At 38.1% G+C, this 12,929-nt stretch overlaps 1 protein-coding gene across 4 annotated transcripts in view; it reads right to left on the bottom strand.

Annotated features, from left to right (window-relative positions):
- The window catches only part of ESF1 (ESF1 nucleolar pre-rRNA processing protein homolog), a 90,800-nt gene that overhangs the window by 23,846 nt on the left and 54,025 nt on the right, over positions 1-12,929 (bottom strand). For all 4 annotated transcript variants that reach the window (XM_032142163.2, XM_032142165.2, XM_058432836.1 and 1 more), the window contains exons 11-13: positions 11,361-11,448; positions 2,038-2,114; positions 499-645 (exon numbers count right to left, since the gene is read on the bottom strand). In XM_032142163.2, the coding sequence (XP_031998054.1) occupies positions 499-645; positions 2,038-2,114; positions 11,361-11,448 (312 nt within the window). The remainder of the gene's footprint in view (positions 1-498; positions 646-2,037; positions 2,115-11,360; positions 11,449-12,929) is intronic.

The following is a 12,929-nucleotide window of genomic DNA, read 5'->3' as shown; positions in this document are numbered from 1 at the left end:
TGGAGTGCAGTGGCACGATCTCTGCTCACTGCAAGCTCCGCCTCCTGGGTTCATGCCATTCTCCTGCCTCAGCCTCCCGAGTAGCTGGGACTACAGGCACCTGCCACCACATCTGGCTAATTTTTTGTATTTTTAGTAGCGACAGGGTTTCACCGTGTTAGCCAGGATGGTCTTGATCTCCTGACCTCATGATCTGCCCACATCGGCCTCCCAAAGTGCTGCGATTATAGGTGTAAGCCACCACACCCAGCTGGCTAATTTTATTTTTCCTAGAGATGAGGGTCCCACTATGTTGCCCAGGCTGGTCTCCAACTCCTGGACTCAAGTGATCCTCATGCCTCGGCCTCCAAAAGTATTGGGATTATAGGCATGAGCCACTGCACCTGGCCCCTAAGACATTTTCAAGGGTAACTTTGACTATGCTCAATTTCTATCTGCAGAGCTGACTTTAGATTCAATTCCAGCTTTAAGAGGCTAATGCCTGGTGTCCATGGTTACCTCAAAGTCATCCTCTATTAATTCCTTCTTTTTCATGAGCTGCTTTTTCTTCTTTTTGCTCAGATTCTGGTGCTCCACAATCTTGTTGTAATTGAAGTGTTTCTTACTGTCCTCGTCCTCATCCATCATAAGCAAAGCCATTTCAGCCTGTAGAGAGCAAAACAAAGTTCAAATGTACAACAGTACTTTTTTTTTCCACCCCCAAAAAGGAGTATAGGGCAGAAGATATCCCTTCTAGAAAGGAAGACTCAATCACTAAAACTCTGGGGTACCACCTGTCGTCTGTAAACTGACTGTGGATTACCAAAACAAAGAGATCTTTGTATAGCAATAACGCAGAAATCTCTGGAAGCAACATTACTGAGAGCAGGAGAGGCAAAACCTTGTAGTTAAAAACCAGGCCCCATTTCACTTAGTGTGATTCATTAGTAGGCTGCAGGAACAAGAGTCCCCAACTACCCTCAAATAAAAAGTTCTCATTTTCACTTTGTTCTTTTTGCGCAATGACACTAAATCTAGCAAATGTTTATTTTGTGATGCAAATTATACTTTCTAAATGTGTAACTTTTAACAAGTAGGTTTTTTTTTTGGCTTTTTTTTTGGCCTTTACTATTTCAATACTGATACATTTCTATGAAGGTAGGACCTTAGTATCTGCTTCTGAAATCTAGTAAATGTCTTTTTACACTAAATGGATATTTTCTACCAACCATGGGATTAAACAGGAACCCTCAAGAATCAAGTAAACAACCATGTACACTAGTAAAAATACACAGTATACTTTCGACCTTTGTGGATCTTCCTATATTACCACTTTAGACTGCCTTAATTTCCTTTCGTCACTGGCACTTGTAGCTGGCTTTTCAGAGACATTTTCCATAAAAATTGATTTTCTTTGTTGCTATTTAGATAACTTTATGTGGCCAGTCAGGCACACTTCTGGACAGTGACACGAACATCAGCCCTAGGGGCACTGCTACCTTCAATTCCTGCCTCAGCAAGAGCACATATGACTCTGTGCCAAAATTACATGTGACTCTGGACATAGGGGTCACTGAAGCATAAGGTTCACTGCATTTCCAAGAATGTAACTTTGTACGTTAAATATACGTATTCACAATACGAAAAACAGAAATTTGCATTTGACAAACCATAACCACAAACTGTATTCCAGGACAGATTCAGATTGAATTAAAAGTTATGGCAATATTATTTTGAGGTTTTAAGGGTATTTTCTGCCTCAGGTATAGTAAGTGTTTTTAAAAGTGAGATAATTTCCTCTTAATTTATAAAAGAAAATAAATACCCTTGAGTTTGAGGTAAGTTTTAACTTTGTACGATTTGGAGAAATTATGTTTGGTAAAAAAAACACCGTATTTAGAAACTACACTGCTAAAATATTTAATTATGCCTCTTACAATTTAGTTATAAATGCCACTGCTAAAATAAGTTGTTTTTTAAAATTAGCGACATGTACAACTTCATTTAAATTGCACCTATGAATTATCCACTAAGCATGTAACAATAATCGTATTTTACCTTTTGTCTTTCTATTTCAGTTTCTTCTTCTGGAGATGTGCCATCTTTTGCAGATTTTACCGATTTTTTATTTATACCTGGCACAACAAACCAACATAAGAGGGGTAAAAATTACAGGACTATCAGCAACATTCTGTTTATACTAGGAACAAAAATATAAGATATCTAGGAATAATCTTAACAATAAATGTGTCGAAACTAAAAGAAAAGACATGTTACTGAAAGAAGACTGTGGGTATATGAATGGAATAAATACAATGCTTCTGCACGGAGTGACTGCATGTTATAAAGGAAGAATTTCTTTCAAAGTAATGTATAATTTACATTACCAATTAAAAAAGAAAAACCATAGATCATTTCAACAGATGCAGAATAAGCATGTCAATAAACATAAGAATATTAACATTCAACATCCATTCATAATAAAAGTAATATATACATTTAATGAAATTCTAAATAAAAATTCCATTCAAGGAAATCTTTACAAAGATTACATAGATTCCATGTACTAGTGATATAGTGTATTAACATGTATTGAAAAGTGAAAATAACCAAAAAATTACTACACAATATAATAAAAATGATGAAACAGTATATAATAAAATATAGCATCATCAGTAGAAACAGAAAAGATTGTTTAATAACTGCTGTTGAGCAATTTGTTTCATTCTGGAAAAAAAATCAAATTAAAGCCTTATCTCATAACACATAAGAAAATAAAACACAGGTGAATTTAAGAGTTAAACATCAAACAAAATAAAACAAAGAACCCCTATGAGAAAATACAAGGGAACAGCTACTGTATCTTAAACAGAAGAAATATTTTCTTAGCATAAGAATAGTGGAAGAGACAAAGAAAAAACCCCCAAGTGATTTGAATATATAAACTTAACACTATATATCAAACTCTCATCTGCAAAATGAAAAAACTTACCTTTATAATAATAATTTGACAGTCACTACCTGTAAATATAAGTTTTAAAAAACGCTTTCTCCTTCTCTAAGAAAGATCTGATCTTTAGTGAACTTTCTAGCTCTATTACCCGGCAATACCACCAGGTATTTGGTTCCTGACTGGAAAATAACATGTATTGGGGTCTCTAAATGCTTATAACTTTGGGCTTCCTTGATACCGTGACTCCTGTAACTGGTAAAACAGAGATCTGGAAGCTATGTCTAGGTGCTGTTAAAAAGCTCTCAGTTCCTATTTGGAACATGAGACTTCTCACCCAGGGAGACTACTGCACACTGTGTCTCCTTTCCTTGCACCCAAGCTGTACTGCTGAGTGAACTGCCGTGAAGACTCGATGAAGAGAAACACCCAACACTGCCCTGCTGTTTCCTGGCCTGACTACCCATGAGAGCCTTTTGTTTGACCGCCTAGAGAGCCTGAGAAAATCCCCCGCTGGGCACTGTACCACCCTCGGCAAGTCATCTTTGGAACAATATGAAATCCTATGCCCCTAGATGTGATATAATATGAAAGATACAGCATTGCCTATGAAGTATGCTTGCCAAAACCATTCAACAGGAATCTAATGGAACCACTCGTCTAACATCCAGTTTATGGAAAATATAGTGGACCGAGTGGCAAGGAACAGATACATCTAGAATATAAGACATTCCAAAAGATCACTAGCCTGGGTTCTTGAAAGGCAAATGTTATGGGAGGGGGAAGTGTATATGGTATCTTCTACACTATAGTGAACTGAAAAGACTACTACTAAATATGTCTATTATATAGTAACATCTTGTATAAATATATTTTTATGACATACCATAAAAGTATATGCATACAAAAGCAAAATGGCAAAATGTTAACAACTGCCAAACACAGGTGCTGTTCACTGTATTATTCTCTCAATTTTTCTCAATGTATAAATTTTCATAATTAAAAACAAGAAATGGCTGGGCGCAGTGGCTCACACCTGTAATCCCAGCACTTTGGGAGGCCAAGGTGGGTGGATCACCTGAGGTCAGGAGTTTGAGACCAGCATGGCCAACATGGTGAAACTCTGTCTCTATTAATAACACAAAAAAATTAGCCAAGCGTGGTGGCCAGCGCCTGTAGTACCAGCTACTAGGGAGGCTGAGGCGGGAGAATTGCTTGAATCTGGGAGGCAGAGGTTGCAGTGAGCAGAGATTGTGCCACCGCACTCCAGCCTGGGCAAAAGAGCAAGACTCTGTCTCGATAAAAAAAAAAAAAAGAAAGAAATGACTGCTTCTATTGTAATACTAATATCTTTCACTTATAAAGATTTCATGTAAATGAAAATATTAACACAGAGCAAAGAGAATTCACAGACAAAACCAAATGAACAGAAGGAAATTATTTCACCTATCTCACAAATGTTAACTGAGCACTTATTATGTTGCGATCACAGCTCCAGGTGCTGGTGATACAAGCCGTGAACAAGAGGTTAAAATCTTCTCTCATGTAGTATACCTTCAAGTTGGGAAAGACAGAGGCAAAGCAGGACAGAAGGGTTGGAGACTGAATGAGGGGGCTGGTTTTGTTAGGGTAGTTAAGGAAGGCCTCTTCAAGAAGGTGACACACAAACAATGACCTGGATGAAGTGAGGAGGTGATATGTGAGAACACCTGAAGAAGGGTGTGGCAGGAGAAGGGAATGGTTGAGATGGTTGAAGAATTGCAGCTAATGGGGTAACAGGATAAGGAAAACCTAAAGTCAAAAGAGGCTTTAGAAACTCCTCTGTGTGTATTAAGTCCCTGCGAATACTCTTGCACACCTGTCCAGTAGACATGGCCAGCCAAGAGAACATGCCAGCATAAAAGTGCTGCCAGGCTCACCTATCAGTGCTACCAAGCCATTTGTTTTGCACTTCCAAGAAGAAATATTTATTGTATGCAGCCCTTCTCCCTAGAGAAAATGCTCCTCATCACTGGTCCTATCTGAAATTTTTTTCAGGGAATAATATACGAATCTTAAGAGTATAATCTTTCTCTGTCTTAATGTATGCGTATGTCCTTACACATATAAATATCATCAAGGTTCCACTTGCTTAGGGTATGAACCCCCATTCCCTAAGTTTACCACTGCTCCTATGCTCTCAAGCCAAGACATATGCAAAATATTATTCTGTAGCAGGAAGAAAATTAGACAGTATATAATTAATACTTAAAGCAGATAAAGATCTTCACATACAGCTGTGGAAAATAATTTCAAAAAGCCCACAATAAACTATTTCAGATTTCATAACAACTTGGTGAAGAGTCTTAAAAATAAATTTGAAAGGAGGACTGTAATAAGGGAGAAAGAAAAAAAAATCGCCAAGACAGGGCCAAACATGATATCCAGTTTCAGCATGAAGAAAAGTTCTTTGCTAACAAAGAATTTACTATGATGTTAGACTGAATTTAGTCAAAAGAAATAATGCATATAGATCATTTCTGCACTGTTAGTAAGATCAAATATTAAGAGGTCACATCTATATTTTTTTAAAAAACATTTTTTCCTCCCTGGAAAAGTTTCAGACTTAAGTTAGATGAACAGTTTGTGTTCTAAAATATTGTCTTTATTTTTCAGTCAATCTTCTGTCAAGTAAGGAACCACATCTCTAGCTGGGTGTGGCAGCTCACACCTATAATCCCAGCACTTTGGAAGGCTGAAGGAGGAAGATTGCTTGAAGCCAGGAGTTTGAGACCAGCCTGAGCAACAAAGCAAGACCCCAGCTCCACATTTTTTTTTTTTTTTTTTAATTAGCCAGGCATGGTGGTGTATGCCCGTAGTCCCAGCTACTTGGGAGGCTGAGGCAAGAGGATCACTTGAACCCAGGAGAGTTCGAGGCTGCAGTGAGCCATAATAGCACCACTGTGCACTCCACCCTGGGTGACAGAGCAAAATGCTGTCCAAAAAAAAAAAAAAAAGAAACTACATCTCCTGGGACTGCTGCAAAAAATACATATGGATTGATTCTATTAAGTCAATACTAACAGAGACTCCAAGTCAGATATTAGAGTTTTACAGTTAAATAAATCTAACCAATCCTCATTGAGGCTAGAATCCTTTTAGGCAAAAAATGTAACAGAATACATCCATGGAAAAAGATAGTGTGTAAAAATAAAACTCATCTGTAAAGGAAATTTCATTTCCCATTACTTATAATGTCAGAGACTTGTTCTCATAATAAACTTCCTCCAGAGGGTTTAGTTGAGCAATTCATGTGAGAGCAGCTAAGAAAGTTCACTGGAGGGCAGATGGATGTGGTCTCAGTACTGACCAGATGGGAGTGGTAAGCGCCCCAGTGATTTACTGTTTTGTAGCAAGTTCCTGCATCACTTGCCCATGATCAGATGCAGTCTGTTAAGGATAATCTCCCTCTAGGGTTAATCTCCCTCTAGGCTACCACATTCTGGCACTGCTTTACAATGTTACTTGTAAAATTACAAAAAATAAAGGGAAGCCCACTAGGACTCAGATTCTACCAGCTACCACTGGAAAATTAGCAGATTTTTCTAATATTTTATTTCATTTTCATCTCATTAATGTGCTCATCCTAGATGTATATTTTAAAAACTCTCATTTGACACCAAGTTTGCAATTTAGAAGGAAATCAAAGAAAAAATTATAAAAGATCTCTAACATTCACCCTGGCACCTAATCTGAGCCAAACGCCAGGTCTGGCATCAATGAACTCATTTCCTCCACATTTTGAAGGCACATAAGTTTAGCTCTATGGGTTTGCCTAGAGCAAAAATGTTATAAATGTACCCAAGTCATCTGGTTTACAATGTTTTTGTCCTGTTTAACTACAGAACTTGAACTATATACTCAAACACTACTGTGCCAAATTCATTATATCTTAAATATTTTTGAAAAGCAAGGTCTATATCCTTAGATAATGACTATATTTTACTTCCAAGGTACTGAAATCCAAAATTATTTTGACAAACTAATAATGAAGGCAACACTGTAGTAATAAATTAATATACCAGTGTAGGTCATCTGAGTATTTTATTTCTACATTTTAAAAATTACAAACTGGCTGGGCGCGGTGGCTCACGCCTGTAATCCCAGCATTTTTGGGAGGCCGAGGCACGCAGATCACCTGAAGTCAGGAGTTCAAGACCAGCCTGGCCAACAGGGTGAAACCCTGTCTCTACTAAAAATACAAAAATTAGCCGGGCACAGTAGCACACACCTGTAGTCCCAGCTACTTGGGAGGCTGAGGCAGGAGAATCGCTTGAACCCGGGAGGCAGAGGCTGTGGTGAGCAGAGATTGCGCCACTGCACTCCAGCCTGGGCGACGCAGTGAGACTCCATTGCAAAAAAAAATAAATAAATAACAAACTGGTAAATTTTGAACCAAAGTCCAACTCTCTTTAAGAGTACCTACTATAGATCCTTATATCTGGAAGGCACACAAAAAACTTCCAACTTCTTCCTGACTCCCCATGGGAATCCATTTCCCTAAGGTTATAAGCATGCTTCCACCTATCCTTAAAACTATCCTCCTGGATCATGAGTACAAAATGTTAACATTCAGTATATTCTTCTTTATATCTTCTGGATACTGTTAAGCACAAATTTAGTTTTTGCCGGGGAGGAAAAGGTTCAGAATTGAGTAAAAACTTCTCATTAAATCCATCTATTTGAGCATATACATGATATATATCTAACACATATTTAAAAATACCAGTTATACCACAGGTAGTCAGATTAAAATGTAAAGTATGGGAAAACTGTATCATTCTCATACATTTAAATATTTTGTAACATGCTGAAAGTCATATGGGAGGACTGGGTGATTCTGACACTCAATAATTGTTGACTGAATAACCACGTACATGAATGGGGGCACACAGCTTTGTAACGTGCCTTTGAAAAGCCATGTCTAGCATGATTTAAAAGGGACGTGCTCCTTTTGTGGCTCAGCTGGTTCTCTCTCTCTCTCTGCCTAGGCCTCCCATACCGCTGCTCTTGCCGCATGTTCTATGGTTTTGTATCTGGCCTGGCCTTCAAATTTATACACCCCATCTTTCTCCATTTTCAGCCATCCAGACTGAACATTCTCCTTAAAATTGACAATTAATTTAATCAACCGCCTTAGGCAGTAACCTCCTGCACCCGGCCCTTCAATGACCTGTTTCTACGTCCCTACCCTATCTGCTCATGCATATTATCTGTGCTTCTGCGAGTGAATGAACAAACAGCATAAATCCATAAACCAATCAGGTAAATCCCTCATCTTCCTGCCACCAAATATACAAATTTATCTGCATTTGTATTTACTTTTATTTCCCCCATTTTCTGTATCTTAGTAACTTCTTTTCTGTTGGAATAATCCCAAGGGAAAGAAAACATGCCCTAAAAGCTCATTATCTTTAAAAAAAATACCTTCTCCTTACCTACATTCAGGTACTGCTCCACGTCTTTGCTCCCCTTCACAGTGAAACTTCGGAAAAAAGATCTACATTCTTGGTCTCTACTTCCTCACCTTTCACCTCAAACTTTAACCCATACTAATCTACTGAAACCTCTACCACCTCACCAAGTGTCTGTGAGCCACTACATTAATACTGTTCCTCCTATTTCCCAGCCGCTCCTTCTCGGCTTCTTAAGCTTTTCCCATCCTTTCAAGTAGCACTTCCTCTAGTATGACAGATTAACAGTGCCTCATGCAGACTTCACCTGACCTTAGGGCCCATCCTGCATCCTCTTCTCTTATCACTGCTCTCTACTCCCACTGCCATGGTTTGAAGTACTATTTATATGCTACTGATCCTTAAGTCTAAATCTCTCTGCTCACCTCTCAGACTTATATCTCAATATCAACCAAACACCTCCATTTGTATATCTAATTGACATCTCAAAGTGATTATGCCACAAATGGACCTATTTACTTTGCTTCCCACTCAAACTTATTGTTTCCACATTTCTTCCTAACTCAGTAAATGGAAGAATATTCTTCCATAGCCTCAAACCAAAAACAGAAGTTATGCTAAATTTCTTCCTGATTTAGCAAGTATACTTCCAAAGTATATCTAGAGTTCCATTCTCTTCTCCATTCAATTCCACGAGCGGCAAGCCAGGTAAACAACCATTATCTTTTGTCTAGAGCTCGGCAAAAGTCTGGTCTTCCAGCCCTCACCAGTCCTCAAACTGTTCTCTTTACAGGCACCAGAGTAATATGTTAATCTATACCAGACTATGTCTCATCTTTACTTAAAGACTGTTCGGACTTTCCACTACCAGTGAAGTAAAATCTAAATTTGTTGTCAGGACAACAAAGCCCTACAGGGGTAGTTTCCACTGAGTCTCCAGCCTGTCTTCATACCAATTCCCTCCCCGACAATGCTCCAGCCACACTGATGTCTTTCGATTCTTACCACCACACAGTGCATTCTCACCTTGGAGTCTTTCTATCCACTCTCCCCTCACTTGCAATGCTCTTCTCCCAGCTCTTCATCCCTGACTCCTCATTCCACAGGTCTCAGCTCTAATGTCATCATCTCAGAGAAGCCTTCTTTGCCTACCCAATGTAAACTCCCATATCTCCCACTTCTACCCAGTTATATCTTATATTTCTTTCCTTTAAAACATTTACCATACCCTCATACTATTTATCTGTCTAACATGTCTTTCTTCAAACCAGACTCCATGAGGGATGCAATCCTGTTTGTATTATTACTACTATATCTCTAGCCTAGCAGAGAGCTCAGCACCTGGTAGGCAATCAAAACAGTTATTATAGAATGAATAAACAAACATGGCAAGACACTAGCTTTTTGTCCTAAATTTTATGTAAAAAATTCTGGCCTTGCTGTTTTGCTTTTTCAAAACAAAACAAAACCCACCACAAAACACACACACAAAAACAGAAAAGCCCAGATAGAAACAATTACCTTCTGGGAACATTCTGAAATCAAAAGTAAATTAAAAGCAAGCAAATTTTATCTATACCTTTTTTCTTTGGAACGTCTGATAATAACTTTAGAGAAAGCTTACTCTCAATTTAAATGTGTTGATTCCAAAAAACTGGCTACCCCAAGCCATCAAACCATTTAACTTATTCTTTGAATCCTATTCTGAGTTCTGCAATTTGACCAGACTTCACATGCCAAAGGAAACATTTTGGATAGAGAACAAGGAAACTATAATGCTTAGCATTTCTCCATTATAAAGTTGGTTTCCTGAAACCAGAGGATAAGGCTAAAATCCATCGTCTTCTAGAAATGACCACTCAGGTATGATGAAAAGCAGAATATGCTAAGTTTCCACGTCTCTGTCCAATTCCCAAGAATCTCACATTCTATAATAGACTTTATTTATCTTAATCTCCTTCTCATCAATAAAATGTCAGTACTAAAATGCTGTAACAATCAGGAAGTAATTTTGAGCAATTCTGACTTTCCTGTTGAGAACTATTCTGGCCCACTGGTCACAACGGAAAAAAAACAGGGAAACTTCATAAAATCCTTCTCTTTACAATGCCAGCTTGGAGTTGCTCCAGGAGCAGGCCTTTTGGGGTTCTTGTGTGTGGTATAATGATCGGGGAAGGCAAAATGCATGAGAACACATGGTAAGTCCTTACAGTGATTTCTGTACTGACTTACCAAGTATGACTCGAACCTTACCAAACACATTTACACATACGCATTTCCTCCACATACTGGAGGAAAGAAAGAATGAGTAGTGCATATGAGGTGGAAACAAGGCTCCCTGGATATAGGAAATCAGATACCAGATAATTTAGGGATTCAAGGAAAAAGAAGAGTAAGGAAAGCTGGCTTTTTAGCTATAATTAAGCATAATGAGTACAAAAGGGATAAAATGAAACATAGATGCTTTTGTACATTACAGCAGAAAAAGCTTTTATACGAAATTTCATGCACAAATTTTAAAAAATTATACATATATCAACATGCACATAAAAACAATTCGTTTCATACTTTTAATTCTTGATAGACTTTGCTGAGAGGGACCTAGAATGGATACACTATTAAAAATCAGTGAAAGCACACAAGAAAATATTTATTCCTCTTTCTATTTCCTCTCATTCTCTTACAGAGTCGATTTGACTGGCACTAAGGATATTTCCCAGAAAGGAATCCCCAGTAAACTATTAACCACATTATCAAACGCCTCCTATACTAAAATTACCCCTTATATGTAGAAGGGACAAGCTGACCCTTCCCAATCAGATTAATGACTGTATGCCACAGGACAGACTTGCTTATGTCACTAAGGGAGCTACACAAATACTAGCAAATTTAAAAGAATGATTAGTTTATATTGCTTCCATGTACCTCACCTTTTTCTTTAGATTCCAATTGAAAACTACAGATATGAGCTGGCTTACCTATTTGTTTAACTTCTTCAGCAAAGTATGGGTCATTCAAATCAATATCAGAGGGAAGTTCCTCTTCACTGGCCTCTTCAGCAAGAGCCTTAAAAGTTGAATATAAAAATACAAAATTTTATTATTACAAGAATTATAATAAATGTATACCAAGAAAAACTGTATGCATTTCTTTTAAACCAAGTAGTTCAATTTAAAGTAAATCAGTGGCCAAGAGTGGTGGCTCAAGCCTGTAATCCCAGCACTTTGGGAGGCCAAGGTGGGTGGATCACGAGGTCAGGAGTTCGAGACCAGCCTGGCCAACACAGTGAAACCCCATCTCTTCTAAAAATACAAAAAAATTCGCCGGGCATGGTGGTGCACGCCTGTAGTCCCAGTTGCTCAGGAGGCTGAGGCAGGAGAATCACTTGAACCCAGGAGGAAGAGGCTGTGGTGAGCCGAGATCGTGCCACTGCACTCCAGCCTGAGCAACAGAGCAAGACTCCATCTCAAAAAAAAAAATAATTAAAAGAAAAAAAAAGTAAACCAGTTTTTAAATGGACCAGTTTATAAAACAACTCCCACCTAAGTTATTCTGTTTGTTCAACAAATAATTATAGAGGCTGGATGCAGTGACTCATGTCTGTAATCCCAGCACTTTGAGAAGCTGAGGTGAGCAGATCACTTGAGATCAGGAGTTCGAGACCAGCCTGGCCAACAGGGTGAAACCCCGTCTCTACTAAAAACACAAAAGTTAGCCAGGCATGGTGGCAGGCACCTCTAATCCCGGCTACTTGGCAGGGGAGGCAGGAGAATCGCTTGAACCCAGGAGACGGAGGTTGCAGTGAGCCAAGATGGCGCAACTGCACTCCGGCCTGGCAACAGAGAGAGACTCCATCTCAAAACAAACAAACAAACAAACAAACAACAAAAAAATATAGAATACTTAATAAATGCAGGAAATCATGTAGGCCTTTTGGGAGAAATGGAAGTTACCAGATACATGGTTTCTGTCCTCAAAAATTTTACCATCTATTAAAGGAAATCAGACACATAAACATATAAATAGACAAATACATAAATAAAAATAATTCAAGATAGGAAGGGTTAGGAGAGACAAAGTGATGCAGACATTTGAAGGAGAAGATCTGAAGGAGAAGAATACTTTTAAATGGGTGATCAGTGATGGGAGGTGGCCTTTTCTCTCATAAAATTGAAAAATGACAGTGACTGAATTACTTGAAGTAGTGCATTGTGAATTATCTCTTAAATTATTAGTTACAACAATTTGTTGGTTAAAGAAAATAATTTTTATTATGAAAATCTAAAACACACATAAAAGTAGGACAATGTAATGAAGCCTCTGTTCTCATCACCCAATTTTAACAATTATCTTGTTTTATCTATAAGCCACCCCTAAAAACTGTCAGGCTATTTTTAAGTAAGTCTGCTGGTTAAATTTTTCCTAATCTAATTTGAACAGACTTTTTACTAAATTAGTAAATTTAAATAAAGCAATCAAATCTACACAATAAATAGAACACATGTGAACTAAGATCAGGCTAACCAGACTGAATTTATCTCTAGGAA

This window comes from Hylobates moloch, unplaced genomic scaffold, assembly GCF_009828535.3.
Source record: "Hylobates moloch isolate HMO894 unplaced genomic scaffold, HMol_V3 SCAFFOLD_21, whole genome shotgun sequence".
In the NCBI taxonomy this organism is placed as follows: Eukaryota; Metazoa; Chordata; class Mammalia; order Primates; family Hylobatidae; genus Hylobates; species Hylobates moloch.
The sequence above is the reverse complement of the archived record's forward strand: the minus strand, read 5'-3'. Positions and strand labels throughout refer to the sequence as shown.